The 26,697-nt window shown below is 44.6% G+C and overlaps 1 protein-coding gene across 1 annotated transcript in view; it reads left to right on the top strand.

The window, feature by feature from the left end:
- The first annotated feature begins 2,417 nt into the window (after nt 1-2,417).
- The window catches only part of LOC116645800 (beta-galactosidase-1-like protein 2), a 54,872-nt gene continuing 30,592 nt past the window's right edge, over nt 2,418-26,697 (top strand). The window contains exons 1-6 of the mRNA XM_032426212.1: nt 2,418-2,503; nt 15,322-15,369; nt 15,802-15,999; nt 17,420-17,488; nt 18,028-18,123; nt 19,822-19,930. Coding sequence (XP_032282103.1) covers nt 2,418-2,503; nt 15,322-15,369; nt 15,802-15,999; nt 17,420-17,488; nt 18,028-18,123; nt 19,822-19,930 — 606 coding nt within the window. The remainder of the gene's footprint in view (nt 2,504-15,321; nt 15,370-15,801; nt 16,000-17,419; nt 17,489-18,027; nt 18,124-19,821; nt 19,931-26,697) is intronic.

The raw sequence follows: 26,697 nt of genomic DNA on the forward strand, positions 1-26,697 counted from the left end.
AAACACCTCTCAGATTAATGCTATCTTTGTAACACTCTCTGTGGTATCATTAAAGCCAGATAAAGTGAAATTGTTCCTAAATTGTGGGTAGCTGTATCTATAGTTCTGAGCTTCCTAGAAAGTTAAGGGCTAATGATTTTTTTAAAAGAGCTATTTATGTTGGGTGCCTGGGTGGCTCAGTTGGTTAAGCGACTGCCTTCAGCTCAGGTCATGATCCTGGAGTCCCTGGATCGAGTCCCACATCGGGCTCCCTGCTCGGCAGGGAGTCTGCTTCTCCCTCTGACTCTCCCCCCTCTCATGTGCTCTCTCTCATTCTCTCTCTCTCAAATAAATAAATAAAATCTTTTAAAAAAAAGAGCTATTTATGTTTCTTTCATAAATAAAAACGAGGGATACAGGGATGGGCTAAGAATTTCAGAGGTTTTATAGCTCATGTTAACAGGTTTTTACTAATATCTGAAAAAAATATGGAGATGCTGGTATTGATTATTAACTTCAGGATATCCTGATGTGTAATAGATTGTACTACTGCCCAGCAATACACAAGGAGTGAGGGGTGAGTGTTGGGTATGTGCCAGGAATAGGTCTCCAAAGGTAAAAAGGGGGCTAACCTTTGATACTTTCTCCATGTCTCATGGGCTAGCTTTTATCCCAATTATATCAGAATATTTTCATCATAGTCCAAAATACTATGAAGCAATTATATGTCTTTAAAAAAATGGACTGAGGGTTGCTGGAGTGGTGGGGGGTGGGAGGGATAGGGTGGCTGGGTGATAGACATTGGGGAGGGTATGTGCTATGGTGAGCCCTGTGAATTGTGTAAGACTGTTGAATCACAGACCTGTACCTCTGAAACAAAGTATACATTATATGTTAAAAAGAAGAAGATAGTAGGAAGGGAAAAACGAAGGGGGGGGGGAAATTGGAGGGGGAGATGAACCATGAGAGACTATGGACTCTGAGAAACAAACTGAGGGTTCTAGAGGGGAGGGAGGTGGGGGGATGGGTTAGCCTGGTGATGGGTATTAAAGAGGGTACGCATTGAATGGAGCACTGGGTGTTATATGCAAACAATAAATCATGGAACACTACATCAAAAACTAATGATGTAATGTATGGTGATTAACATACATAATAAAATAAAATAATTATTAAAAAAAATAAATGGCTGCCTAATTACCAAAAAAAAAAAAAAAAATGGGGAAAAGGTACTGATTTTGTAGAGTGTGAAAGAGGAGCTACTTCCCTCTCTAAACGTCTCCAGGAATGTTTCTGGCCCTGCTATCCGCCCACCCCCCGCAACTTGTTTGGTTGTTTTTTCCTCTCCTTGGTTTAACTTTTGCTCCATACTAAATATTTGCCTAATGCTAGTCAAAGGACCCTTCACACCAAACTCTGCATGTCTTTGTTCTGAGAAGTAAAATCTCATTTTGTTCCTATCAGCTTTACAAGTTCAAAACTATGTACAAGTGTAGGAAGTGGTTTTGAAACATGCAACAGGGGATATTTTCTAGAAACTCGGATGCTCTGAAAAAACATTAGCCTTCCTAGAAAATGTTTCAGATTTTTTGCAGTAAAATCTGAATTTTGTTCTTGGGATGAATTGGGCATATGATTTTTAGAAAGCATAAGTTTGCCCAAATATTACACAATATCCTTTGTGACATAATTCTGTACCCATAAGAATTGTATTCATCCTTTCATAAAATTTGAGGGTTTTATCTGGACTTTTTTTAAAGATAAAAAATTGAAAGTGCTGGGAGTCAGGACCAGAATAAGAAACTAAAGGCAAGAAATATTTTGGTGCTCCTTCTTGGGCACCTCACCACCCCTCATGCTACACTAAGTCATAAAATATGTCTAAAGGAAATTCTACAATGTTCTGACTTTTCATATGATACTTCACTACTTCAAATTTTTTTTCTTCAAAATCTGAATTGTTTTAAAACATCGTATTGGCTTTGCAGGCGCCTTTAATACATGCTTGCTAATGTAGCGAGGTGGGGGGTGTGCTCTACGATGCGCAAGGACTGGGCAACACTGGCCCAGTATTTTTGCACCTGTTTGCATATCTCGTGAAGTAAAATAGAAACAGCCAGCGCCTCCCTGAGACTAAGGGCAGGTGGGCGGGGGAGACCCCCAAAGCCTCCCGGGAACGTTCCGGGAGCTGGAAACTGCTCCGGGAGGCAGCCCGCCCCGCCTCCGTTGCAGGCCCCGCCCCCGCCTACGCTAGGCTGGCGACGCATGGGACGGGGCCGAAGGCCTCAGCCAATGAGCGCCTGCGGGCCGGGCGGGACGCGGTCCGGTCGCCCGGGCGACCAGAGTGCGGCCCCGCCCCCCCGTCCCGAGCCTCCCGCGCGCGGCTGAGTCCCGGCTACAGTGCTAGCTGCGGTCCCTGCGCGCTGCGCGATCGCGCGATGGGCAAGTGGAGCATCGGGCGAAAGCCGGGCCGCACACTCGGACTCGTGCTGCTGGTGATCTTGAGTTTCCTGGTGCTCTGCAGGTGAGAGATCCCCGCCCGGCACCTGCCGGACTCCAGACACCTCAGCCTTCCACACCCGCAGTTTGCGTCTCCCCTCTCACCTGAGGGAGGCAGCCCCGGGAGTCCGCGTCCCGCGAATCGCGATTCCCCACCGGGAATGGGTATCCGGCCTCTTCTTTGTTGGGTCTGGCATCCCTCTCCACCACTAGGCACTCTGCTTCTTGCCTCGAGATCCAGGTGACACTAGGTGCTGTCCTCTCAATCCCTAGCGTCTGTGTCGAGCTTCCCCACTTTCTCGAAGCTTGTGATGCCCGGGCTCTGCTTTCTTCGTGGATACTCCCAGCTCTCTGGGAAGGCCAGCAGAGCTAGCCATCAGGTCTCTTTTCAGATGTCCCCCGATCACTGCTCCGCCCCTAGTCCTCCTTGGGGAGCCTGCTTCTGCTGTTCTCCCGGGTCCCCACATTTCCTACCAAGCCTGCTGGGAGGCTTCTCTATTCATCAGAAGCCAGAGCTCCAGGGCTCACAGCTATGGTCGATCTCACTGCCCAGCGCAGTCATGAGATCGCTGTCCTTTGGGTCCTTCAAGATCTTCAACCCTGGATTTACTAGCCCCACTTTAGGATTGATATGTCTTCTCTCTCCACTTGCCCGCGTTGGTCAGTCATCAGCTCACTCCTTCCCAACCCCCTTTTACAAAGTGTTATGTTTGACAAGTGGTTGTGTTTAGTGGTAGAAGGACCTACCCACAGCCTGTGTGGGTGCCCTAGCCCAGAACTTTTGTAAACTGTTATCTATTTATAGGATTCTACAGTCCTGACCATGTCTTTCAGGTCGATGGCTGGCACTTTCCATATTCAAAACCTCCAGTGTTGCTGGGAAAGCAGACCAGCAGTATCAAATGCTTTGGCACTGAAAGTTAAGTTTGAAGCAGGTGATGTGGGGGCAGACACACCACCCCTTCAGCTTTATCTTTTGCTTCTTCCAATCCCCTTTGTTAGTTTCTCTGACTCTCCTCTGGGAGATAGGGAAGTTTTTGATGGAGATGAATATTTGAATGTTTTTGCTGCCACAGAACACAGTCAGAAACTATTTCCACCTTTTTAAGACATGTGTCTTTGTTTTACATCTTCTTGGCTTTGGAGTTGGTGAGGATGTCATAATATTGTTTGAGAGAAAGAAATGGTGCTCTTCTCACTCTGGGGCCCAGAAAACTTAAGAGGCATTTTGTTTTCTGAGTTGCTCCTAAGACTTTTTTCCATCTTGTCAGTGATCTCTAATCCATTCCTTTCTGAAGGCTGATCCTGGCTCTTGTAGGATGCTCAGCCTTCCTCCTGACGCAAGGCTGATGCAAAGCCCAGAAGGATTACTCAAAGCAGAGGCAACAGGAGCCTCCAGCATGCAGCAGGGTATCAAGGAGCCCACACCCCAGAGAGAAAGGCCAGAGGTGTGCAAGTAGCATGTGGTTTGCTCATTGTTGGAGGTCAAGGATATGGCAGTCCATGCAGGGGCATTGAGGGGCAGCTCTGAGGGGCTTGAGTTGGGCCAGGTAGTGCACCCTAATAGTCCACAGGAAAAGGTGTGGGAAGGAGGCTGGGTGTTTGTTGGTGTCTGGCAGAAAAGAAGATGAGGTGTCAGGTAGCTGACTGGCGGTGAAGAAGCCTGAGCTTCTCATAGGTGAGTTAACCATGTCCCTACCTGGGTTGGAGTGGCCATAGCAGGAGTCAGTCAGGGGCTGATGGAGGTACCTGGGAATAGCTACAACTCAAGCCTGAGGAAATAGTTTGAAATGCTTAGTAAAGTCATTTTTATTCCTGATATCCCTCCTTTCTCAGCAGGTAAGACAGAGGCCAGAGAAGCTCTGACCCAAATTCAGGGCCATCTCTTAGGGTCCTTCAGAATATGTCTTTTGGGCATCTTTTTAATTTTATTACCCTCATGGTATTGGGCTTTTTGCCATGGGCTGGACACCAAGGATTACCTCTGGAGGGCAGAGGAGAATACACTCTTTGTTGCTTCCTCTTTTTGCCTTGCTCTAGCTTTGACTGGATCATTAACTGAGTGGGAGGTGGGGACCCCTCCCAGCTGTTGCTGGTAATGTGGATATGGCCAGTGGAATATAGGTCACATGGGAATTGGCTACTCAGCTGGCAGCTTTGTGGAGCTGAGCTGTCAGGATCAGCCTTTTCCTGTACCTCAGAAGGCAGGTATTTGGGTAGGGGGTGCCTGCTGGGCTCCAGCTTTTGTTTTTTCCCATGAACTTTACCTTGGGCTGGGTTTCATAGCTGTTTGACTATATCACATCCAAGAAATAGGAGGACCAAGATGACTTTTGAGGATGATTTCAACCTTTGATATTTTTTAGCTTGAACGATGTTCTGAAATTTACCTTTATTGCAGTATAATTTTCATGCAATAAGCTGTACATGTTTAGCTTGTACAGTTTGATAAGTGTTGGTGCACATATCCATCTGTGAAAATACCACCACAGTTAAGAGAGTGAAAATATCCATCAGCCTTAGAAATTTCCTTGTGCCCTTGTGCATCTCTCTCTCCTGCCCTTCTCTGCTCCCCCACTCCTAAGGACACTGATCTGTTGCTTTCTGCCACCATATATTAGTTTGCATTTTCTAGGGTTTTATGGAAATGTAGTCCTAAAGTATGTACTCTGTTTTGATTTGGCTTCTTTTACTCAGTATATTATTTGGAAATCTTTGATGCATATCAGTGGGAACCATGTCTGAGTGAGTTGCCTTTCCTTGTCTTTCCTCCTCCCACTCCATGGACGCAAGAATGCCTGCTTGATATGATCAAGGCATGGTTCCCACTCATGACTCTTTTCCTTAATATAAATACATCACTGAGCAATAATACAATGAACTCTGCATCTCTTATACCTCATATATTAGCTGGCAAAAGTCAGGAGAGGAAATTGGCCAGGTAGGTACCCTGCATCATGCCTTCTTAAAGGCAAGTTCATCTGTTTGCCCAGCTCTACCTCACTCAGTGCTCCTACAGTGGCATTATTTGGATTCCAGACCCCAAACTCTTCCTGAAGGAAAGAAGAGGAGCCTATCAAAATCTTCTTTTTAGAGAAGGTGGATGACTTAGCAACATGACCTGGTCACCTTTGATCCAAATCATGGCCAGTCCTGCCTTCCAAGGATGTGTGGGCAAATTGTGCCTCCTTTCCTGGGCTTCTGTGTGGTCACTGATTTTATGAGCTTTGCCTGTTCTAGGACTCTACCCTGTGAAGCCTGAGTCATATTCCCTGGAATGTTGGAACTCTTTGAACACTGTTCCTTTCATCTTCTAATAGTGAAGTTTTCAGCATCTGGGAAGTGTCTCTTTCAGCAGGTAGTCATTTATCTGACACAAGTGGAGAAACATGGCTACCTGGGCAGTGGCTCAGTCAGAGAGAGAGAGAAAGAGAGAGAGAGAGGTAGGATGTCTGAACCACCCTGTTCTGGGAAGATAGAGTTGGCATTGGGATTCTTTCACTGCCATACTAGCCAACTGAAGGGGACCAGAGTGTCTTAGAGCAAGAGCATGGACATTATTACTGTATTGTAATTAAAGGGACTGGGATACCCAGGAGATTCAGGGAAAAAGCTACACAGCCTTGGCAGCAGAAGTATCAGAAGGTTGGCCAAAGAGTTCTCTGTACCTTGGGTCAAGGAAGTAGCAAGTGAAATAAAAGCACTTAATCTTTGATGAAATGACTCAGAGTTCCATTATATCACCTTGAATGCTATTCTAATGAAGATTCAGGAGATGCTGGAGTTTAGAGAGGTCTTTTCAGAACATTTAGCACCTGAAAAAGACTCTGGAGGCCAGCCCCCATCTCCCTGGTCCCTCCCCCATCATCCAGCACAGTTCTTCTGGTATAGGGACATTTGCTGCTTCCTCCCCACTCAGTTTTATTTGTTGCTTAAGCCTTTTGCTCTGGATATTAAAGGCCATGTTGAAAAAGAGTTCCCATTGTGTGAGACTTCTCCTGGGAAAGAAGGGCAAGGGTATTTTTAGAGGCTAATGGTAATGAAGCAAATAACTCTTGACGGGTCTGCTAGGTAGAGACTCTTAGTTGGTGATGCTGCTTTCATAGTCACACACTCAGCAAGACAGATAGTGGCATTTTTCCTTTCAAAAACATGTTTTCCTGCAAAATTTATTTTGTAAGTAATCTATGTAAAGGATTAAATATTCAAATAATATAAGGAGGAGAATAAAGCCCCCACTCCTGGCCCTTAGGCACCCCTCTCCGCCCCACCAGAGGTGATTACTAATAATGGTTTCTCCCAGGGCTATTCTGTGCATATAAGAAGGCAGCTATATGTATTACCCTGTTTGTCCGTTAGGGGTATAATTTATTCAAACAGTTCCCTATTGATGGGCATCGATTGTTTGCAATCTTTTAGCTACTGCAAAGTTGCAATGTATGTTAACTACACTGGAATTAAAATACTATAAAGTAAAAACAACAACAAAAAACCCCCCAAATTGCAATGAATATCCGTTGGGTATATTTCTGTCCCTAGCATTGCTGACCATATGAGGTATTCATTTTAAATCCTGGTAGACTTTTTTTTTTTTTAAAGATTTTTATTTATTTATTGGAGAGAGAGAGATAGCTAGAACCCACGAGTGAGGGGGGAAGGACAGAGGGCGAAGCAGACTCCTCGCTAAGCAGGGAGCCCAATGCAGGGCTTGATCCCAGGACCCTGGATCATGACCTGAGCTGAAGGCAGACACTTAACCGACTGAGCCACCCAGGTGCCCCTAATCCTGATAGACATTTAAAATAAGTAAGTAAAAATAAGTTAAAATAAGTAAAATAGCACATTCTATTTCTGTTGGATCAATGTGAGGAAGATTCTGAGCTCTATAGTCTGAAGGGGAAATTCTGTTTATTCTTCATGTGTATAGGTTCTTTGTATCTTTAAGAACTAGTCCATCTCTTACATATCTATGTACATAAGCCTCGTGTGGTGGATTTTAAAAAATATTGAACATATTTATGTTTCCCGTTTCACAAATCATTCTATTCTGATTCCACGAGCATCTCTAAGAGCAGTCTTTTTTTTTATGTTATGTTAATCACCATACATTACATCATTAGTTTTTGATGTAGTGTTCCATGATTCATTTTTTTGCGTATAACACCCAGTGCTCCATGCAGAACGTGCCCTCTTTAATACCCATCACCAGCCCATCCCCCCACCCCCCTCCCCTCTAGAACCATCAGTTTGTTTCTCAGAGTCCATAGTCTAAGAGCAGAGTCTTGCTATCAATAGAGTCTTTTAGGTTATCTAACAGAATTTTCACCGCTTTCTAGGTTGGGATATAACCCTTTTTTATTTATGATGCCGCAATGGAAATTTTCCCCCAAATGAAAAATTTCTGTCATATAACATCAGGATATTTTTTATTATTAATATGTGGTTGATTACTATTGTTAATATATAGTTGAGCAGTTTTGTTGCTTCACCAATGGGTCTCAAGGTTTTGGTCTAATAAGTGTTCATTAAATTTCCTGCAGTATTTGGTAGACATTGCCCTCTGAACCAGCAGCATGTCCCTGGATCATGTAGACAGCCACTTGGCCTGACTTGCTGGAGCCTGGGTGCTAGGCCATTTCCTGGCTTACCAAGAAGCCTTTTCAGAGGGAAGGACAGAGGTACTAAGGTTGCAGTAGTGCCGTTGACCTGCAAAATGCTGCAAAATGACCTCGCATCTCTGCAAAATGAGTATACTAGCTTTTGGAATGGAAGGTTCAAGCCCTTTGGAAATATTTAATGCTGTTCCAGCAAAGCAGGAGCCTAAAGCATTGGGCCCAGGCCAAGGATCACATTTAGGAAGCTGGATCAGCTACAAAGACAGAGTTCCATTTTGCTGGGGCTGAAGTTCTTGGGGTTCCAGGATTGATCCAAGAGCCATTATTCTGGATTAGAGGCATTAAGGGCACTGGCCTGGGCCGCAGAGTGGGCAGCGCCTTCCTTTGGCCCTCAAGCTCCCCTGCTGAGGGAGGAGTGTACAGCCTAAAGACTGGTAAGGCCGAAATATCCTCAAGTGGGCAGTTGAAGGGAATGGAATGCCCAAGGCAATGGGACCTCATGGGAACCTGTAACCATATCAGAATCTTGGAGTGATGACTAGAAATTTGTATTTTTGATCCAAGTGAGGAAATTTCTATGCATGATGATGTCTTTTGGGCAGTTTAACATAACTGCCATCTAAATAATTGTCTCTGGGCATGACCACTTGAATGAACGAAGAGGTGAGTGTTTTCTTGGTCTTTAATATGATGCATTGGACTCAGATGCAGGTGAACCTCTGCTTAGGGTAGCCCTAGTAGGATCACAGTGCACCTGGAAATTGGATTTGTAAGTTATCTCTCAAGTATACATTATGTATAGTGGCAAAATAACCAATCCCTAGGATCAGCGAAGACTTATGCTCTGTGAATTGGAGGACTATTTCTGCAGATTCCTACCTTATGTACTGAGCTTGTCCACACCCTTGGCCAGCCTAAAATTGCATGGGCATTGCCTGGTCTCTGCTGGGGGCCAATATGCCTCAGAAGTTGATGATGCTCTCTCTGCCCCATCTGGTTGGGTGGATACTACCTTGTCTGAATCTGGTCAGATTGTGTGGTATGACAGAAGGCTGAAGGAGATGGCTGTGACTCCAAGTGAAGCCTCCCAGTCCTGCTATGGCCCCCATTACTGATCAATATTTGCAGGATTTACAGGTGACACAGGGATGACTTCTGGCATGGCAAGAGCCATTTCAGACCTGCCTTGATCTTTAGCACACTCTGTTCAAGGAGATCGTTCAAGTAGGTGACTGGATCTGGCTCTTCTCCCACCGCACCTGGAAGACCGTCTCTGAGAGCTGAGAATCAATTCAGGGGCCCATTTCACATGAAAGAGGTTGTAAGCTTGTCACCAGCTCATCTGCCTTTTTTCCATATTCAAGCATACTAACCCAGCACTTTTGACCATGTCCAGTGACATCCGGCCTGTGTGGAGCCTGCACTGTGTCCTTTGTCATCATGATCCACGACAGTGATAAAGTATAAGAAGGATTCGTTCCTCTACCCCCAGCATCCTCCCAGTCACTGCCTGATGGCAACTCCTGACCATAGGGAACTCAGGCCCCAAGCCCTCTGCCTGTGGTTTCCGCTGTAAGCTGTTGTTGTGTCTCTGGCTTGCACAACCTAATATCACCTGCCAAAAGGGATGGTAGTGACCAGAATACAGAGGTCTTGTTACATGGTGTGAGGCCCTGTCAGAAAGCGTGACGCATGTGCCTTCTTCCAGGAACCTCACTGTGGACTGTGGACAGAGTGTGGCTCTGAGCAGAGCAAACCTGAGGACAGGTCAGGTCGGTGACCAAGGCCTGCTCTTCAGTTTATTCTCAGACTGAAAATTTACTTAGCCTACAATGAAGCAAAGATACAAAGGCAACAAAATTTCCAGGAAAAAGTAATATATGCTCCAGCCAGAAAGAAGGCAGATGCCCTGGTCTCAACAAAAATGTTTCAACAAGGGGCGCCTGGCTGGCTGGTGGAACATGCGACTCTTGATCTCGGGGTTTTGAGTTCGAGTCTCACATTGGGCGGACATTACTTAAAAAAAAAAAAAAAGCTTTCCACAATCTAAATAAATAAATAAAAGCTTTCCAATTAAAGCTTTCTACAATCTAAAGAAAAAAAAGTTTCAACATGAATTGCTTGCTCACTGGGAAAAGCAACAGAAACGAGGGTTTCCTAAGGATTTGGTTATCACAGCTCCTAATTTAGAAGGAAAGTCTCTCTGACCTGGTGTAACCACCTAGTTTCCACTTTCTTTATTTTGTTATTACTGAGTTAATTACTCAGGAAGCATGGGGTTATTACTAATTTATGATCACTAGTACTAATGACTGTTATCAGTATTAACAACTATTTGCATGGTGCTTTCTCATTTATGAAGCTCTAATGTGTAATTATCTCATTTTCTCACAGTGAATTCCTTGGAGAAACCCCACATTTATCATCCTCATTTTCTCAGTGAATTCATCCTTTTCATTAATATATTAAAAACTCAGTAACCTACCAGAAGATTTTCAGAAAGAAAACAGTTGAATTCTCCAGAATTTAGAATTTGATATGAGCTAGTTTTTGTTGTTTGCAGTGTTGGCTTCATGCTTCTTAATAAGCACTGAGAGGAAATATTTTTAAAAAAATCTAGAAAATAAGAGCACATAAAGACAGTAGCAAATAGAAGCTCTATCCAGGAAGAGATTATATATACATATATCAAAGGACAAGATACAGATTAGTGCTTCTCAAACTTTACCTTGGGTTCTGGTTGAAATGCAGATTCTGATTCAGGTCTCAGTTAAGGCCCGAGTTTCTGCATTTGTAGCAAACTCCAGATGAAGATACTTTGCAGGTGCAGACCACAGCTGGAGACATAAACCCAGAAGGAGGTTTCCTAATGACTAGGTACCTGCTAGGGGACAGATTAGGGAGAGTGTGTTACTAGCAGGGAGTATGTTGGAACAAGGGGTCTCAGAGTGCGCTTCCAACTGTGTCTACACCTCTTCACTGAGCGGGTGCGGAGAGGGAGGCTCTCACAGCATTTGGGAGACACCTTAAACAAAAGTTAAGGTCCGTGATATGAGCTTGGTGAGTTGGAGATTGTTCTTTTGAAGTTCTGGCCAGTGAATAAGGAGTGCTGCCCAATGGAGTGATTGCTAAATTGTATTTTCACTGTCTTTAAAAATAATGAGATTTTGTGTGTGCATGTGTGTATTTTTACCACTGGACTGTCAGTATACCCCTGTGTTTAAGAAGAGAATCTGTCCATCAGTTCTTCCTCATTCTAGCCTGGGGCTAGCCTGGAGGGTGGGGCACCCGAGGGAATGCCTGGGGATGTCAGGTGGGGAGAGTATGTAAAGCCTAGTGAGTCCATGAGGCAAGAAGGCAGAGTGTGTTCTTTGGAGCAGATACGGTGAGAACTAAGGGAGACCAAACTCTCCTGTGCCTGCAGTATGAGAGACTTCAGACACAGCCAGAATACCAGGAGCCTGTGGCCAAAGGAAAGAGTGGGGGTGGGGAGGTGGGGGGGGTAGTGAGAAGAGCCAGACCAAGGAGGTGGCTAGGAGGCCCCGACAGTGGTCATGGGGGGCCTGAAGCCTCCTTTGAGTATCCCAGGCCTCATCCTTTAGGGCAGGGTTGGCAAAGTTTCCTGTAAAGGGCCACATAGTAAATGTGTTCAGCTTTGCAGTGTCTATCCCAGCAACGTCACTGTGCCCCAAAGTGGCCACAGTCAGGACTGAAAGGAGTGGGCATGGCGGGGTGTCAGTAAAACCATTTATGGACATTGAAATGTGAAATGTGAAGTTGATATAATTTTTTGTGCCCTCAAATCTTGTTTTTTGGGTTTCTTTCCAACCACTTAAAAATGTGGAAGACATCCGTAGCTTGCTGGCTGCACAAAGACAGGAGGCAGGGTGGCTTTGGCCCACACCTGGGGTTTGCTGGGTTGGTTTGACAGCATCCTGGTGGATAGACCTTTCACTGCAAAATTTTAGAAATTGTAGTAAGATGGCACAAAATCTTGCATATAAAATATGATTAGACAATAAATTAAATGGTTAAGAATGGAAAAATTGGGATGATTCCATATTAAGGACATAAAAAAACCCCACTGAGGTTGTTCTTTCTAATATGCAAAGCATGCAAAAATAAATTTATTGCAAATAGTGACAAAATTCTTTTATAGCACATTACAGAGTATTCTGTTAATATCTGACCTTCACAGCAGTTAGGACAGGCATGCACCCCATTTCACAGAGGAAGAAACTCATGCCCACAGAGCTAGGGTCACTGACCCAAGGTGGCCGTGCTACAAGGGTAGGGCCAGGATTCATGTCCAGATCCTCCTCTTACAGATACTGTTCTTGTTTTTGCTTCCCCATATAGATGGTCCTTTGGAAGAACTGTATTATTACTATTTTTTAAGTAGGTGCCACGCTCAGTGTGGAGCCCAACACGGGGCTTGAACTCATGACCCTGAGATCTTGATCTCAGGGCCTAACCGACTGAGCCACTCAGGTGCCCCTAGAACTATATTCTGAAATATCCTTTCTAAGTCACTTGGAACATGGAACTTTTCTCTTTAGAGAAAGAAAACAATAATTAGGTCCCCAGGTTATCCACAAATGACCATTTCAACTGTACTATAATACAACTACAGTCCGCAGAGCACCAGGAGTTCTGGGTCCTGGGGGCTGTGAGAAGTAGGAAGGAGGGGTCAAATTAATTTTTTTTGCCCATGAGTGGCCGTTGACAAAATTTCCAAGCGGTCAGTGATGTCTGTGGCACTTCTGTCTTCTTGGCCTCCTGCTCTCCCATCTCTGGCCATCAGGGTCCCTGATTTGCCCCCAAGCCCTCCTGTAACACTTCCAGGAGCTCAGCCTCACCCAGATCTGTGGAGGAGCTTGTAAAAACTACCAATCCCTGTGGTCCATCTCCACCGTCATTAATTGGTCAGGGGTGGGGCCTGCACATTCCTTAGTTTTAAGCTTCCCAGGTGATTCAGATAGGGGGCCAGCTTTGAGAACCACCGTGGTGGCTAAACCCAAACCTCCCTTCTAGTCGTGTAGCCGACTTCAGCCAAGTGCTGGGAAGGCTGCTGATGAAGCAATTTCACACCGTTTTGGTCTCACGCGTCCTGCATCCCATTTGGTTACTAAGCCTGTTAAACCGAACTGGTCAATATGTTTGTCCTCCCAGCTCTGATCACAACTGCCCGAGGCCAGACTGTTGTTTCTGGTCTCGAGCAGTATTTCTCAATCTCTCTGTGCTGAAGAATCATTTTCCTTTTCTTCTTTAAAAGTTTTTTTCCCCCAATGTTACTTTATCAAAGACATTGAAAACGCATTACTAGAAAAAGGAAATGAAGAGATCCACAAAGTACATGCCCCAGTCTTTTATGATGAGCTTCAACAGACATAAAATGACCCTCATTGCTCTAAAATTATCTCCGTTTCTGTACCAGTCGCAGACTAGCAGGTGGTTGGCAGCGGTGCGTGCCCATGCCAGGCCCACGCTGCGGAGGGGCCCCGGGTTGGGGTGCGTGCTCACACAGCCTCCTCACCTGTCTGCTTGCCATTCCCTGAGTAGACATGCTTTCACTTTTTAATGCTTTTGCCCCTAGTTCCCTCTGGTTTCTTATATTCTCTGCCTTCAAACCTGTGAATATGTCATCTTCTGGACGAAGCTTTCTCTGACTCCACCTGGATGATATAGATAATTTCTTCATTTGACAATTACGTGTGTGTGTGTGTGTGTCTATTTCAGCTACTGTCCTCTGCCATTGCTAGGACTACCTAATTTGTGGAGCCCGGTGCATAATGAAAATGTGGGGCCTTTGTCTAAAAAACATTGAGAATTTCAGGATGGAGATAGTGTGTCTGAAATCATGTGTACAGTGTGTGCTCTGATACATTTATATATCGTAATGTGATTGCCACTGTAACAATAATTTATCACATGACATAATTATAGTACAATATAGTCTATATTCAATATACTGTGGATTAGATCTCTGTGGCTTATTTAACTACTTGTTGCAAGGGAGCCTTCTGAGCTTGGGGCCCTGTGTGGACTGCATGGATCACATGCCCCAGAGGCCAGCCCTGGCCTTATCTTTGTGCTTGCCTTACAGCACAGCATGACACCGACTTGTAATTATCTGAGTGTGCATGGAGGTGGAGAAGACTGTATGTGTCAAGATGCCTTATAGGGACCGTGAAGTCTGTGGCTTGGAGGAACTTTGGTAGGATGGGAGCTGGCTTCCTGAGGAGCATGCACACCTGCAGTGGATTTTCACTAAATGCCATTAAAAATTTTCCCACCAATAGCAGGGCTCTGGCTGCTTTACAGTGTAGGGTATGCACGTTTATGTTCCGAGCTGAAGCACTTGGCACTGTAAGCGGAGGAGAAGCTGGTTGGCATGTAGGAAAAGGACACAGCAGGAGGACAGGGCTGTGGCGGAGATGGAGAGAGAGTGGAAGGGATGGCTCATCCCATAAGCATACTAGGAGAGTCAGCAATGGGATGTGCGACATGCATGTGCCCTCTGCCCCCATGATCTCCACTCCTGGTCCCCATGGAGGCCAAAGCTCTGTGAAGGAGCTGCCCCTTTGAAGGACACAGAACTGTTGAATCCAGAATCAAGATTGAAGCTCTTAGCCTAATTTTGGCTCCTGTATCTCTGTTTCTTCTAAGAGACGACAGTCCCCCGTCAGTGTGTATCGATACGGATTGCGTGGAGCAATTTGGGCCTTAAGCAGAGCATGTCTCTCAGTGGCACAGTTTTAGCTAGTGTTACAAAATGAATGGAAAGACCGATAGGCAGCAGTTTAGGGAGCTTTCTGATGCAGAAGAGCCCTGAGGGGCAATACGCCCTCTAGTGTCAGGAACTGTAATGAAAAGTGGGTGCGGAAAAGGCACCAACGGAAATTTGCTTTCCCCTCAGACCTACTACCATTTTCTGTCTCCAAACTCCTAAATTTTTTGGCTCCCCCAACGTCTCTTGCTGGGTTTCTCTCATGGTCTTTGGAGACTGGGGAGGAAAGAGAGGGAAGGAATTCTAGTCATGGGGATCAGTTTAAGGGGACTCCCCAAGACCTACTTTTTTAGGGACTAGCACTTTCCAACAGCCCTCCCAGGTGGGGCTCTCTGTTGTGCTGGATTATCTCTTGAACTTGATCTTTACGTAATAATTAATACTTGGAATGTTGGTCAATGAACAGATGCTGTTTCTAACCCAGATACCTCCTTCTAGGTATTTGCATCTCAGGCTGGGCAGCTGTGACCATGAGGCGGCTCAGAGGTACTATTTGAAATAGCCGCTTCTTTGATGCTTAGTCAAATGGCCTGGACAAGCTGGCCATTGTAGGAACCTGCCCTAGGCACCCTGCACGCCCCTGAGAATACCCTTTCCATGCTGTGTGCCCCCCACCTCATCCTCTCTCCTGTTAGCACAGTTTTCATGTTGACCTTTGTGTTTGTCTTGTTCCTGACTATGGCCTCAGCTTGCTCTTCCCCTGCAGTGGGATGCAGATGAGTGTACTGAAGAAAGACTCCTTCTAAGGTTCGGCTAAATCGGAGGGTGGGGAACCTTTTCTGAAGGCCTCAGAAGCAGGAGCTCTTAGAAACGCAGAGGGCCTGTGGAGGAGAAGAAAAAGCCTCTCTCCTAAGACTCTGTACCCCTGCTCACTGGTGAGGATGAGCCAAGCTTCTCGGCTGCCTTTTCTCTTTGCAGATTGGATTGGTATAATCTCCTCCCTACGTGGCTAAGACACCGGCAGTCAGGGCTGCAGGCCAATGGCCAATACTTCATGCTGGAGGACTCCACTTTCTGGATCTTCGGGGGCTCCATGCACTATTTCCGGGTGCCCAAGGAATACTGGAAGGACCGTTTGCTGAAGATGAAAGCCTGTGGCTTGAATACCCTCACCACGTGAGTGCTGGCCCACCCCACCACCAAGCATTGGCATCTGTCGCATCTGTGTCCTGGGCTTCTTCAAGGCACCCCAGACTGTAGGTCTCCATTGTGTCAGGATGGGGGGAGCCCTGCCAGATCCTGCACGTGAGCTGTCCCTGAAGAGAATCTTTAGGCTGACCTTTGTGGGGAAAAATATAGGAGGAGCCCACCCCTCTGCATAAGTCTGCCAGGTTCAACAGCCTCCTTCCCTCACCTGCACAGCACTCCCCATTAGTGTGGTTGAGAAGACAGGATGGATGTATAAGCTTTAGAGGAATAGAAAGAGCAATGGCGTACAAAGGAATACAGTGAAGGAGGTGAGTGTAGGTGTAGGAGGTGATTAAATTATCCAATTTTTTTTTTTAAATAAGCACTCCAGTCCCCAATTTATTCAGCAAATGAATGTGATCTTTTTCAAAATAGCTTCCTTGGGAAAGCTGTTTTCAGGCAAAAATATATGATTACAGATCAAGGATGTGGATTTTCTTGAGTGGTTCATGAGCTAGCTTTGAAGACAATTTCTAAGAAGAATTACAAGAATGTTCTGGGCCATCACAGCATAGATGAAACAAATGTATGATTTTCCAGAAGGATTACTTAAAAGGATCCATTTATTTGCATATGTAAATTCTGGTCCTGGGGGTACATTCACACATCACAGGACTCCTGAAGCTTGTGGGAATATTGCAGGCTAAGCATTTTACCTTATAAAAGCTAGGTAATCTGTATTTTCTTAAACAGGGAACTCCTGAGTCTGAATTGGAAGCAAGCAAACCTCTTCCCCCTTTACCTGTGCACATTCTTTACAGTTGGAGAGGGCTCCACTGGAAGCTAGGGGTGGGTGGGAGTCCAGGAGAGGAGCTGCTGTGTTACCTCTGCCTCTTGAGTTGGGCCCCTTAAAGAACTTATTTTATTTCCTTATCTTCTAAAGAGAATATAAAGAAAGAATTCTTTGGAATTTTGGTTGCTTCAGTAAAAATAGGACTGACCACTGAGGTTTCCTCTTATCTTACTTTTAACTTTTTCTCTTAAGAAGTTACTTTTTTTTTTCTCTGATGAAGAAAAAGTGGGAGAGATGGGGAGGGAGGGAGGAAGTGGGGGGAGTGCATGCTCAAGCTCACCTGTGGTCACATCTTATGCTTCACCCAAATCTTACTGGCCTTCTCTCCCTTCTCCTAAGGAGATGAGGTATTAGCCCCCCAGGGACTGGCCCTGGATACTCTAAGGTCCCTAAGTCTCTTCACTTAGCTCTTGGTTCCATTCCTGACACCATTAAGACATGTATATAAGAAATACATCTTCAACCATCATAGTGGGTTTTAGGGGTAAAGAAGGTAATCTAGAAGACAAAGTGGAATAAATGAAAGCTCATTCCTGTAATTATCTTCTATTACAGCTATGTTCCATGGAACCTCCATGAGCCAGAAAGAGGCAAATTTGACTTCTCTGGGAACCTGGACCTGGAGTAAGTGCTCTTGCTTCTTCTATGGCCTGGCCTGGGGTGGGGAGGCAGAGAGGTGGCCCCTTGGGGTTGATCAGGAACCATGGGACCATCTTGGTTCTGCTTTGAGAACCAGAGAGAGGTGGGTCAGGAGCCTTATTCATGGGACCCACATGCTCTCCATGAACCTGTTACTCCTGGGGGTCTGGGTCTGCCTCCTCTGAGCCCAGACCTCTTCACTGCAGCCCAGAGGTGCCTAATCCCCAGTGTCTGCCCTGCTTTGCAGTGTGGGCCAGCCACCTGTGCTGGGACAGGGGTTGCCCCTCTATGGTAGCAAGGCTGTTGGGGTCAGGTTCACTGTTAGGACCCCCCCCCCCCCATACCCTGTTTGATGCCCTTCCTCCTTATGCCCCCAGTGGGGCTGTGCAGAAGTGCGAACCCAGCTCCCAGGGCCTGTGAAGGGAGGGAGGAAAGGAGCTGGGCAGCTCTACCACCTTGTGATGCTGGGCTTGTCCCCACCGTCCCCTCTGTGTCTTGAGAGCTGCTGACACTGACCTCCCTAGGGCCTTTGTGCTGATGGCTGCGGAGATCGGGTTGTGGGTGATTCTGCGTCCAGGCCCCTACATCTGCAGTGAGATTGACCTCGGGGGCTTGCCCAGGTGAGTAGGGCTGTGAGGGGCTTCAGCTGTGGCTTGCGTTGGACCTCTGTGCTTCTGCAAAATGGTAATCACAAATGGAGGTTTAATTTTGCTACTAAAGTATATTCTTCATTCTGTACTGAAATTCCTTTTCAGAATAAGTGATGCCCAAAGGATCCCATTTTAAATGATGTCACTTTATTTGATAAAGTATAAGAGAAACAAATTATTGTTTTTGTTTTGTCTTATCTTCAAATCTCAGGCTTTAATGAATTATGGAGTAGAAATCTGGATGGTAATCACCTGGTACCACATTCATTCCTTGTCCTCATCATTACTGCCGTTAATTTTCAGCAAAAAGACTTTCTTTTAATAGGCATAACCTTTCCCATCCTCAGGGTGTTCCAGATGGTTAGATCCACTTTCTCCCTACCCCATGCAGCCCCAAGGGGGAAGAAGGCTGGTCCTGTTTGCCTTGTGGTCTCCTTCGGGAATGGCCTCTCCCCACAGCACAGCCACCAGGCCAGGCCTTGTTTTCTCTCTCGTCTCCAGCGCGACCCATCCCTTCCCTAGGGATCCCAAGCAGGCTCTATCTCCCTCTCCTTCGCTCTCTAGGATCACTTCTCTGTCTCTGTGCCCTTGACAAGGCTGTGCACACAGCCAGAGTGCCCTCCCCCTGCACCTAGGGATTAGAAATCTGTGTGTCAGCGATGTCCTCTGGCTCAGCCGGAGCTGCCAGGAGGAGGATTTAAGTGTTAGCTCAGAAGCAGCGGGAGCTCCAGCACTCAGCCCTCCTCCTGGGCAGCACTATCCATTCAGGTCCTGGCACTAGGGCACACCCCAGGGAGGCCCAAACAAGCAGAGGCCCAGTGTTGATGAGAAGCTAGACCCTTTTAGGTGACATGGAGGGTGGAGGTATCTAGAGGAAGCTGCTTTCTCCTTAAACATTTTTACCTAACATAAACTGATAATTTTCTGACCCTGTTCAGGACTTCCAAATTAGGACAAGAAGCATCAGAGCCTTTATGAGAAAATATAAGTGTTTTCTCAGAATTTCAAGTGAGAAGGAAAAGTTCCTGACTCCAGCTCTGGAAGGAATGATCTGTGTACACCTGGGGAATATGATCACAATGGACGGGTTGTGGGACACATTCACCTTTTCTTGCTCATCAGCAACTCCCCTGAGCTGAGCTCTGAAGAGCTGAGGAGGCTGATGCTAATGAGCCCCCCGGGTCAGCCTAGAGAGAAGTGGGGAGAAGTGGGATTAGCCTCTCATGGCCTCTGTGTCAGGCCTGGTTTTCTGGGTGACACTGGAAGGTTACATCTGGCCCCAGTGATTCCTTAACCCCTTTGGCTTCACCCCTTTGTAATGAGATGTTAGAATAAATGCTTCAACACTGGGCTTGAGTTCAGTGAAAAGCTTTTCTCACTCTGACTGCAGCCAGACCGATAGCCACAAAGCTGGAAATAAAATCCCTTGCAGTGCTGGTTGTCTTTTCGTAGGGAAGCAGTGCAGGGTGTGGGGCTGGAGCTGTGGCAGAGTTTGCCTCTGGATCTGTTTGCACAATCTCCTGCCTTCCTGGCTGAGTGGACGTAGTGGCGTGGGAATGGTCCTGCTCCCCCCAGGACTCTGAAGCTGCTTCTTTTCTCCCCACCATCATCCTGCCCAGGACAAACCCACAAACAGTGCAACTAATTCCCACCCCCCTTTTATTCAAGCTGGTTACTCCAAGACTCTGGCATGAGGCTGAGAACAACTTACAAGGGCTTCACCGAAGCAGTGGACCTTTATTTTGATCACCTGATGTCCAGGGTGGTGCCACTCCAGGTAAAAGCGAGGAGCCTCCTCTTTGATCTTCAACTGTCTTCCTACTGGGAGTAAATAGTCCTAGGGGAGCTCTCAGACCAGGGGCTCACAGTTCCTTTCAACACAGGAGTGCATTCTTCCCCACCGCCTGAGATCTATAATTGGAGGGGTTTGTAATAGTTGTCTTTTAAAAGATGTATTTCGGTGTTGTCCTAGGTGGTATAGTGCTGAAGGGATAGACAGGCACAAGGACCTACGTCTATCCAGACAGTGTCAGAGCTGCCTCATGTGGTGTGTTGGTAACTGAAAAACCCACCAACTGGTGTCCCAATAGTGTACTAACCGGCTCAGTCCTACATGGAGAGGAGCGTAAATGGATGGGCCCTTACCTGTAAGACAGCAGGACTTTTTGTAGTTATAAAACAACAGTTGATGACTTTTCACGGTACATCTTTTTGCTACCTACCAAAAAGGGGCTGTGTATGGTATACATTTTATTCAAAACATAGGTGATAAAAATGAATTTTGGGGAGAAAGTATCTTATCATTGCATGTAATATTTGGAAGCAATAAAAAGGCAGGAATAGGAATAATTAATCCAATAGCTTATATAAAAATTAGAAGAGTCATGCTGAGAAATTAGTACATTTATAAAAAATTAGTACATCTATAAAAATTGCTCTTGAGTCAATGGTTTGGAATGTTCACAGCACACATAGATCAAAGGAATTACTTGACCATTTGTAGGGTAGGCAAATAAAACACAGGGTATTCAGTTAAATTTGAATTTCAGATAAACAAGGAATATGTTTTTTAGTATAAATATATCTTAAATATTGCATGGGACATACCTATGTTAAAAATATTCATAATTTATATAAAAATTTATTCGTTGTAAATTCAAGTTTTTTTTCAGGTTTTTTTTTTTTTAAAGATTTTATTTATTTATTTGAGAGAGAGAATGAGATAGACAGCATGAGAGGGGGAGGGTCAGAGGGAGAAGCAGACTCCCTGCTGAGCAGGGAGCCCGATGCGGGACTCGATCCTGGGACTCCAGGATCATGACCTGAGCCGAAGGCAGTCGCTTAACCAACTGAGCCACCCAGGCGCTCCCAGATTTTTTTTTATTATTATGTTATGTTAATCACCATACATTACATCATTTGTTTTTGATATAGTGTTCCATGATTCATTGTTTGAGTATAACACGCAGTGCTCCATGCAGTACGTGCCCTCTTTAATACCCGTCACCAGACTAACCCATCCCCCCACCACCCTCCCCTCTAGAACACTCAGTTTGTTTCTCAGAGTCCATAGTCTCTCATGGTTCATCTCCCCCTCCAATTTCCCCCCTTCATTCTTCCCTTCCTGCTATCTTCTTCTTCTTTTTTTTTTTTTAAACATATAATATATACTTTGTTTCAGAGGTACAGGTCTGTGATTCAACAGTCTTACACAATTCATAGCGCTCACCATGGCACATACCCCTCCCCAATGTCTATCACCCAGCCACCCCATCCCTCCCACCCCCCACCACTCCAGCAACCCTCAGTTTGTTTCCTGAGATTAAGAATTCCTCATATCAGTGAGGTCATATGATACATGTCTTTCTCTCTTTGACTTATTTTGCTCAGCATAATACCCTCCGGTTCCATCCATGTCATTGCAAATGGCAAGATTTCATTCCTTTTGATGGCTGCATAATATTCCATTGTATATATATATATACCACATCTTCTTTTTTTTTTTTTTTTTTTATGATTTTTTATTTATTTGACAGAGAGAGACACAGCGAGAGAGGAAACACAAGCGGGGCAGAGGCAGAGGGAGAAGCAGGCTTCCCGCGGAGCAGGGAGCCCGATGCGGGGCTCGATCCCAGGACCCTGGGACCATGACCTGAGCCAAAGGCAGACGCTTAACGACTGAGCCACCCAGGCGCCCCTATACCACATCTTCTTTATCCATTCATCTGTCGATGGACATCTTGGCTCTTTCCACAGTTTGGCTATTGTGGACATTGCTGCGATAAACATTGGGGTGCATGTACCCCTTCAGATCCCTACATTTGTATCTCTGGGGTAAATACCCAGTAGTGCAATTGCTGGATCGTATGGTAGCTCTATTTTCAACTTTTTGAGGAACCTCCATACTGTTTTCCAGAGTGGCTGCACCAGCTTGCATTCCCACCAACAGTGTAGGAGGGTTCCCCTTTCTCCGTATCCTCGCAACAGCTGTCATTTCCTGACTTGTTAATTTTAGCCATTCTGACTGGTGTGAGGTGGTGTCTCATTGAGGTTTTGATTTTGATTTCCCTGATGCCGAGCGATGTTGAGCACCTTTTCATGTGTCTGTTGGCCATTTGGATGTCTTCTTTGGAAAAATGTCTGTTCTTGTCTTCTGCCCATTTCTTGATTGGATCATTTGTTTTTTGCGTGTTGAGTTTAAGAAGTTCTTTATAGATTTTGGATACTAGCCCTTTATCTGATATGTCATTTGCAAATATCTTCTCCCATTCTGTCGGTTGTCTTTTGGTTTTGTTGACTGTTTCTTTTGCTGTGCCAAAGCTTTTAATCTTGCTGAAGTCCCAATAGGTCATTTTTGCCCTTGCTTCCCTTGCCTTTGGTGATGTTTCTAGGAAGAAGTTGCTGCGGCTGAGGTCGAAGAGGTTCCTGCCTGTGTTCTCCTTTAGGATTTTGATGGACTCCTGTCTCACATTGAGGTCTTTCAACCATTTGGAGTCAATTTTTGTGTGTGGTGTAAGGAAATGGTCCAGTTTCATTCTTCTGCATGTGGCTATCCAATTTTCCCAACACCATTTGTTGAAGAGACTGTCTGTTTTCCATTGGACATTCTTTCCTGCTTTGTCGAAGATGAGTTGACCATAGAGTTGAGGGTCCATTTCTGGGCTTTCTATTCTGTTCCGTTGATCGATGTGTCTGTTTTTGTGCCAGTACCATACTGTCTTGATGATGACAGCTTTGTAATAGAGCTGGAAGTCCGGAATTGTGATGCCGCCAGCTTTGCTTTTCTTTTTCAACATTCCTCTGGCTACTCAGGGTCTTCTCTGGTTCCATACAAATTTTAGGATTATTTGTTCCATTTCTTTGAAAAAAGTAGATGGTATTTTGATAGAGATTGCATTGAATGTGTAGATTGCCCTAGGTAGCATTGACATCTTCACAATATTTGTTCTTCCAATCCATGAGCATGGAACGTTTTTCCATTTCTTTGTGTCTTCCTCAATTTCTTTCATGAGTATTTTATAGTTTTCTGAGTACAGATATCTTTGCCTCTTTGGTTAGATTTATTCCTAGGTATCTTATGGTTTTGGGTGCAATTGTAAATGGGATCGACTCCCTAATTTCTCTTTCTTCTGTCTTGTTGTTGGTGTATAGGACTGCCACTGATTTCTGTGCATTGATTTTATATCCTGCCACTTTACTGAATTCCTGTATGAGTTCTAGCAGTTTTGGGGTGGAGTGTTTTGGGTTTTCCACATAAAGTATCATATCATCTGCAAAGAGTGAGAGTTTGACTTCTTCCTTGCTGATTTGGATGCCTTTTATTTCTTTTTGTTGTCTGATTGCTGTGGCTAAAACTTCTAATACTATGTTGAATAGCAGTGGTGATAGTGGACATCCCTGCCGTGTTCCTGACCTTAGGGGGAAAGCTTTCAGTTTTTCCCCATTGAGAATGATATTCGCTGTGGGTTTTTCATAGATGGCTTTTATAATATTGAGGTAGGTACCCTCTATCCCTATACTCTGAAGAGTTTTGATCAAGAAAGGATGCTGTACTTTGTCAAATGCTTTTTCTGCATCAATTGAGAGGATCATATGGTTCTTGTTCTTTCTTTTATTAATGTATTGTATCACAGTGATTGATTTGCGGATGTTGAACCAACCTTGCAGCCCAGGGATAAATCCCACTTGGTCGTGGTGAATAATCCTTTTAATGTACTGTTGGATCCTATTGGCTAGTATTTTGGTGAGAATTTTTGCATCCGTGTTCATCAAGGATATTGGTCTGTCATTCTCCTTTTTGATGGGGTCTTTGTCTGGTTTGGGGATCAAGGTAATGGTGGCCTCATAAAACGAGTTTGGAAGTTTTCCTTCCATTTCTATTTTTTGGAACAGTTTCAGAAGAATAGGTATTAATTCTTCTTGAAATGTTTGGTAGAATTCCCCTGGGAAGCCATTTGGCCCTGGGCTTTTGTTTGTTGGGAGATTTTTGGTGACTGCTTCAATTTCCTTAGTGGTTATAGGTCTGTTCAGGTTTTCTATTTCTTCCTGGTTCAATTTTGGTAGTTGATACATCTCTAGGAATGCATCCATTTCTTCCAGATTATGTAATTTGCTGGCATAGAGTTGCTCATAATATGTTCTTATAATTGTTCGTATTTCTTTTTGGTGTTGGTTGTGATCTCTCCTCTTTCATTTGTGATTTTATTTATTTAGGTCATTTCTCTTTTCTTTTTGATAAGTCTGGCCAGGGGTTTATCAATCTTGTTAATTCTTTCAAAGAACCAGCTCCTAGTTTCGTTGATCTGTTCTACTGTTCTTTTGGTTTCTATTTCATTGATTTCTGCTCTGATCTTTATTATTTCTCTTCTCCTGCTGGGTTTAGGCTTTATTTGCTGTTCTTTCTCCAGCTCCTTTAGATGTAGGGTTAAGTTGTGTATTTGAGACCTTTCTTGTTTCTTGAGAAAGGCTTGTATTGCTATATACTTTCCTCTTAGGACTGCCTTTGCTGCATCCCAAAGATTTTGAACATTTGTGTTTTCATTTTCATTTGTTCCCATGAATTTTTTTAATTCTTCTTTAATTTCCTGGTCGGCCCATTCATTCTTTAGTAGGATGCTCTTCAGCTTCCATGTATTTGAGTTCTTTCCGACTTTCCTCTTGTGATTGAGTTCTAGTTTCAAAGCATTGTGGTCTGAAAATATGGGGGAATGATCCCAATCTTTTGGTACCTGTTGAGACCTGATTTGTGGCCTAGGATGTGATCTATTCTGGAGAATGTTCCATGGGCACAAGAGAAGAATGTGTATTCTGTTGCTTTGGGATGGAATGTTCTGAGTATATCTGTGAAGTCTATTTGGTCCAGTGTGTCATTTAAGGTCTTTATTTCCTTGTTGATCATTTGCTTAGATGATCTGTCCATTTCAGTGAGGGGGGTGTTAAAGTCCCCCACTATTATTGTATTGCTGTCAATGTGTTTCTTTGCTTTTGTTATTAATTGGCTTATATGATTGGCTGCTCCCATGTTAGGGACATAGATATTTACGATTGTTAGACCTTCTTGTTGGATAGACTCTTTAAATAGGATATAGTGTCCTTCCTAATCTCTTATTACAGTCTTTGGTTTAAAATCTAATTTGTCGGGGCGCCTGGGTGGCTCAGTTGTTAAGCGGCTGCCTTCGGCTCAGGTCATGGTTCCAGGGCCCTGGGATCGAGCCCCGCATCGGGCTCCCTGCTCCGCGGGAAGCCTGCTTCTCCCTCTCCCACTCCCACTGCTTGTGTTCCCTCTCTCGTGTCTCTCTCTGTCAAATAAATAAATAAAATCTTAAAAAAAAAAATAAATAAAATAAAATCCAATTTGTCTGATATAAGTATTGCCACCCCAGCTTTCTTTTGGTGTCCATTAGCCTGGTAAATGGTTTTCCACCCCCTCACTTTCAATCTGGGGGTTTCTTTGGTCTAAAATGAGTCTCTTGCAGACAGCATATCGATGGGTCTTGTTTTTTAATCCAATCTGATAGCCTGTGTCTTTTGATTGGGACATTTAGCCCATTTACATTCAGGGTAACTATTGAAAGATAGGAATTTAGTGCCATTGTATTGCCTGTAAGGTGACTGTTACTGTATAGTGTCTGTGTTCCTTTCTGGTCTATGTTGCTTTTAGGCTCTCTCTTTGCTTAGAGGACCCTTTTCAATATTTCTTGTAGGGCTGGTTTCGTGTTTGCAAATTCCTTTAGTTTTTGTTTGTCCTGGAAGCTTTTTATCTCTCCTTCTATTTTCAATGACAGCCTAGCTGGATATAGTATTTTTGGCTGCATATTTTTCTCATTCAGTGCTCTGAGTATATCATACCAGTCCTTTCTGGCCTGCCAGGTCTCTGTGGATAGGTCTGTTGCCAGTCTAATGTTTCTACCATTGTAGGTTACAGATCTCTTGTCCCGAGCTGCTTTCAGGATTTTCTCTTTGTCTCTGAGACTCATAAGTTTTACTATTAGATGTCGGGGTGTTGACCTATTTTTATTGATTTTGAGAGGGGTTCTCTGTGCCTCCTGGATTTTGATGCCTGTTTCCTTCCCCAAATTAGGGAAGTTCTCTGCTATAATTTGCTCCATTATACCTTCTGCCCCTCTCTCTCTTTCTTCTTCTTCTGGGATCCCAATTATTCTAATATTGTTTCGTCTTATGGTATCACTTATCTCTCGAATTCTGCCCTCGTGACCCAGTAGTTGTTTATCTCTTTTTTTCTCAGATTCTTTATTTCCCATCATTTGGTCTTCTATATCACTAATTCTCTCTTCTGCCTCATTTATCCTAGCAATTAGAGCCTCCATTTTTGATTGCACCTCATTAATAGCCTTTTTGATTTTGACTTGGTTAGATTTAGTTCTTTTATTTCTCCAGAAGGGGTTTCTCTAATAACTTCCATGCTTTTTTCAAGCCCAGCTAGTATCTTTAAAATCATCATTCTGAACTCTAGTTCCGACATCTTACTAATGTCCATATTGATTAGGTCCCTCGCAGTCGGTACTGCCTCTTGTTCTTTTTGTT

The sequence above is a fragment of the Phoca vitulina genome, unplaced genomic scaffold, assembly GCF_004348235.1.
Source record: "Phoca vitulina isolate PV1807 unplaced genomic scaffold, GSC_HSeal_1.0 scaffold34, whole genome shotgun sequence".
Lineage (NCBI taxonomy): Eukaryota > Metazoa > Chordata > Mammalia > Carnivora > Phocidae > Phoca > Phoca vitulina.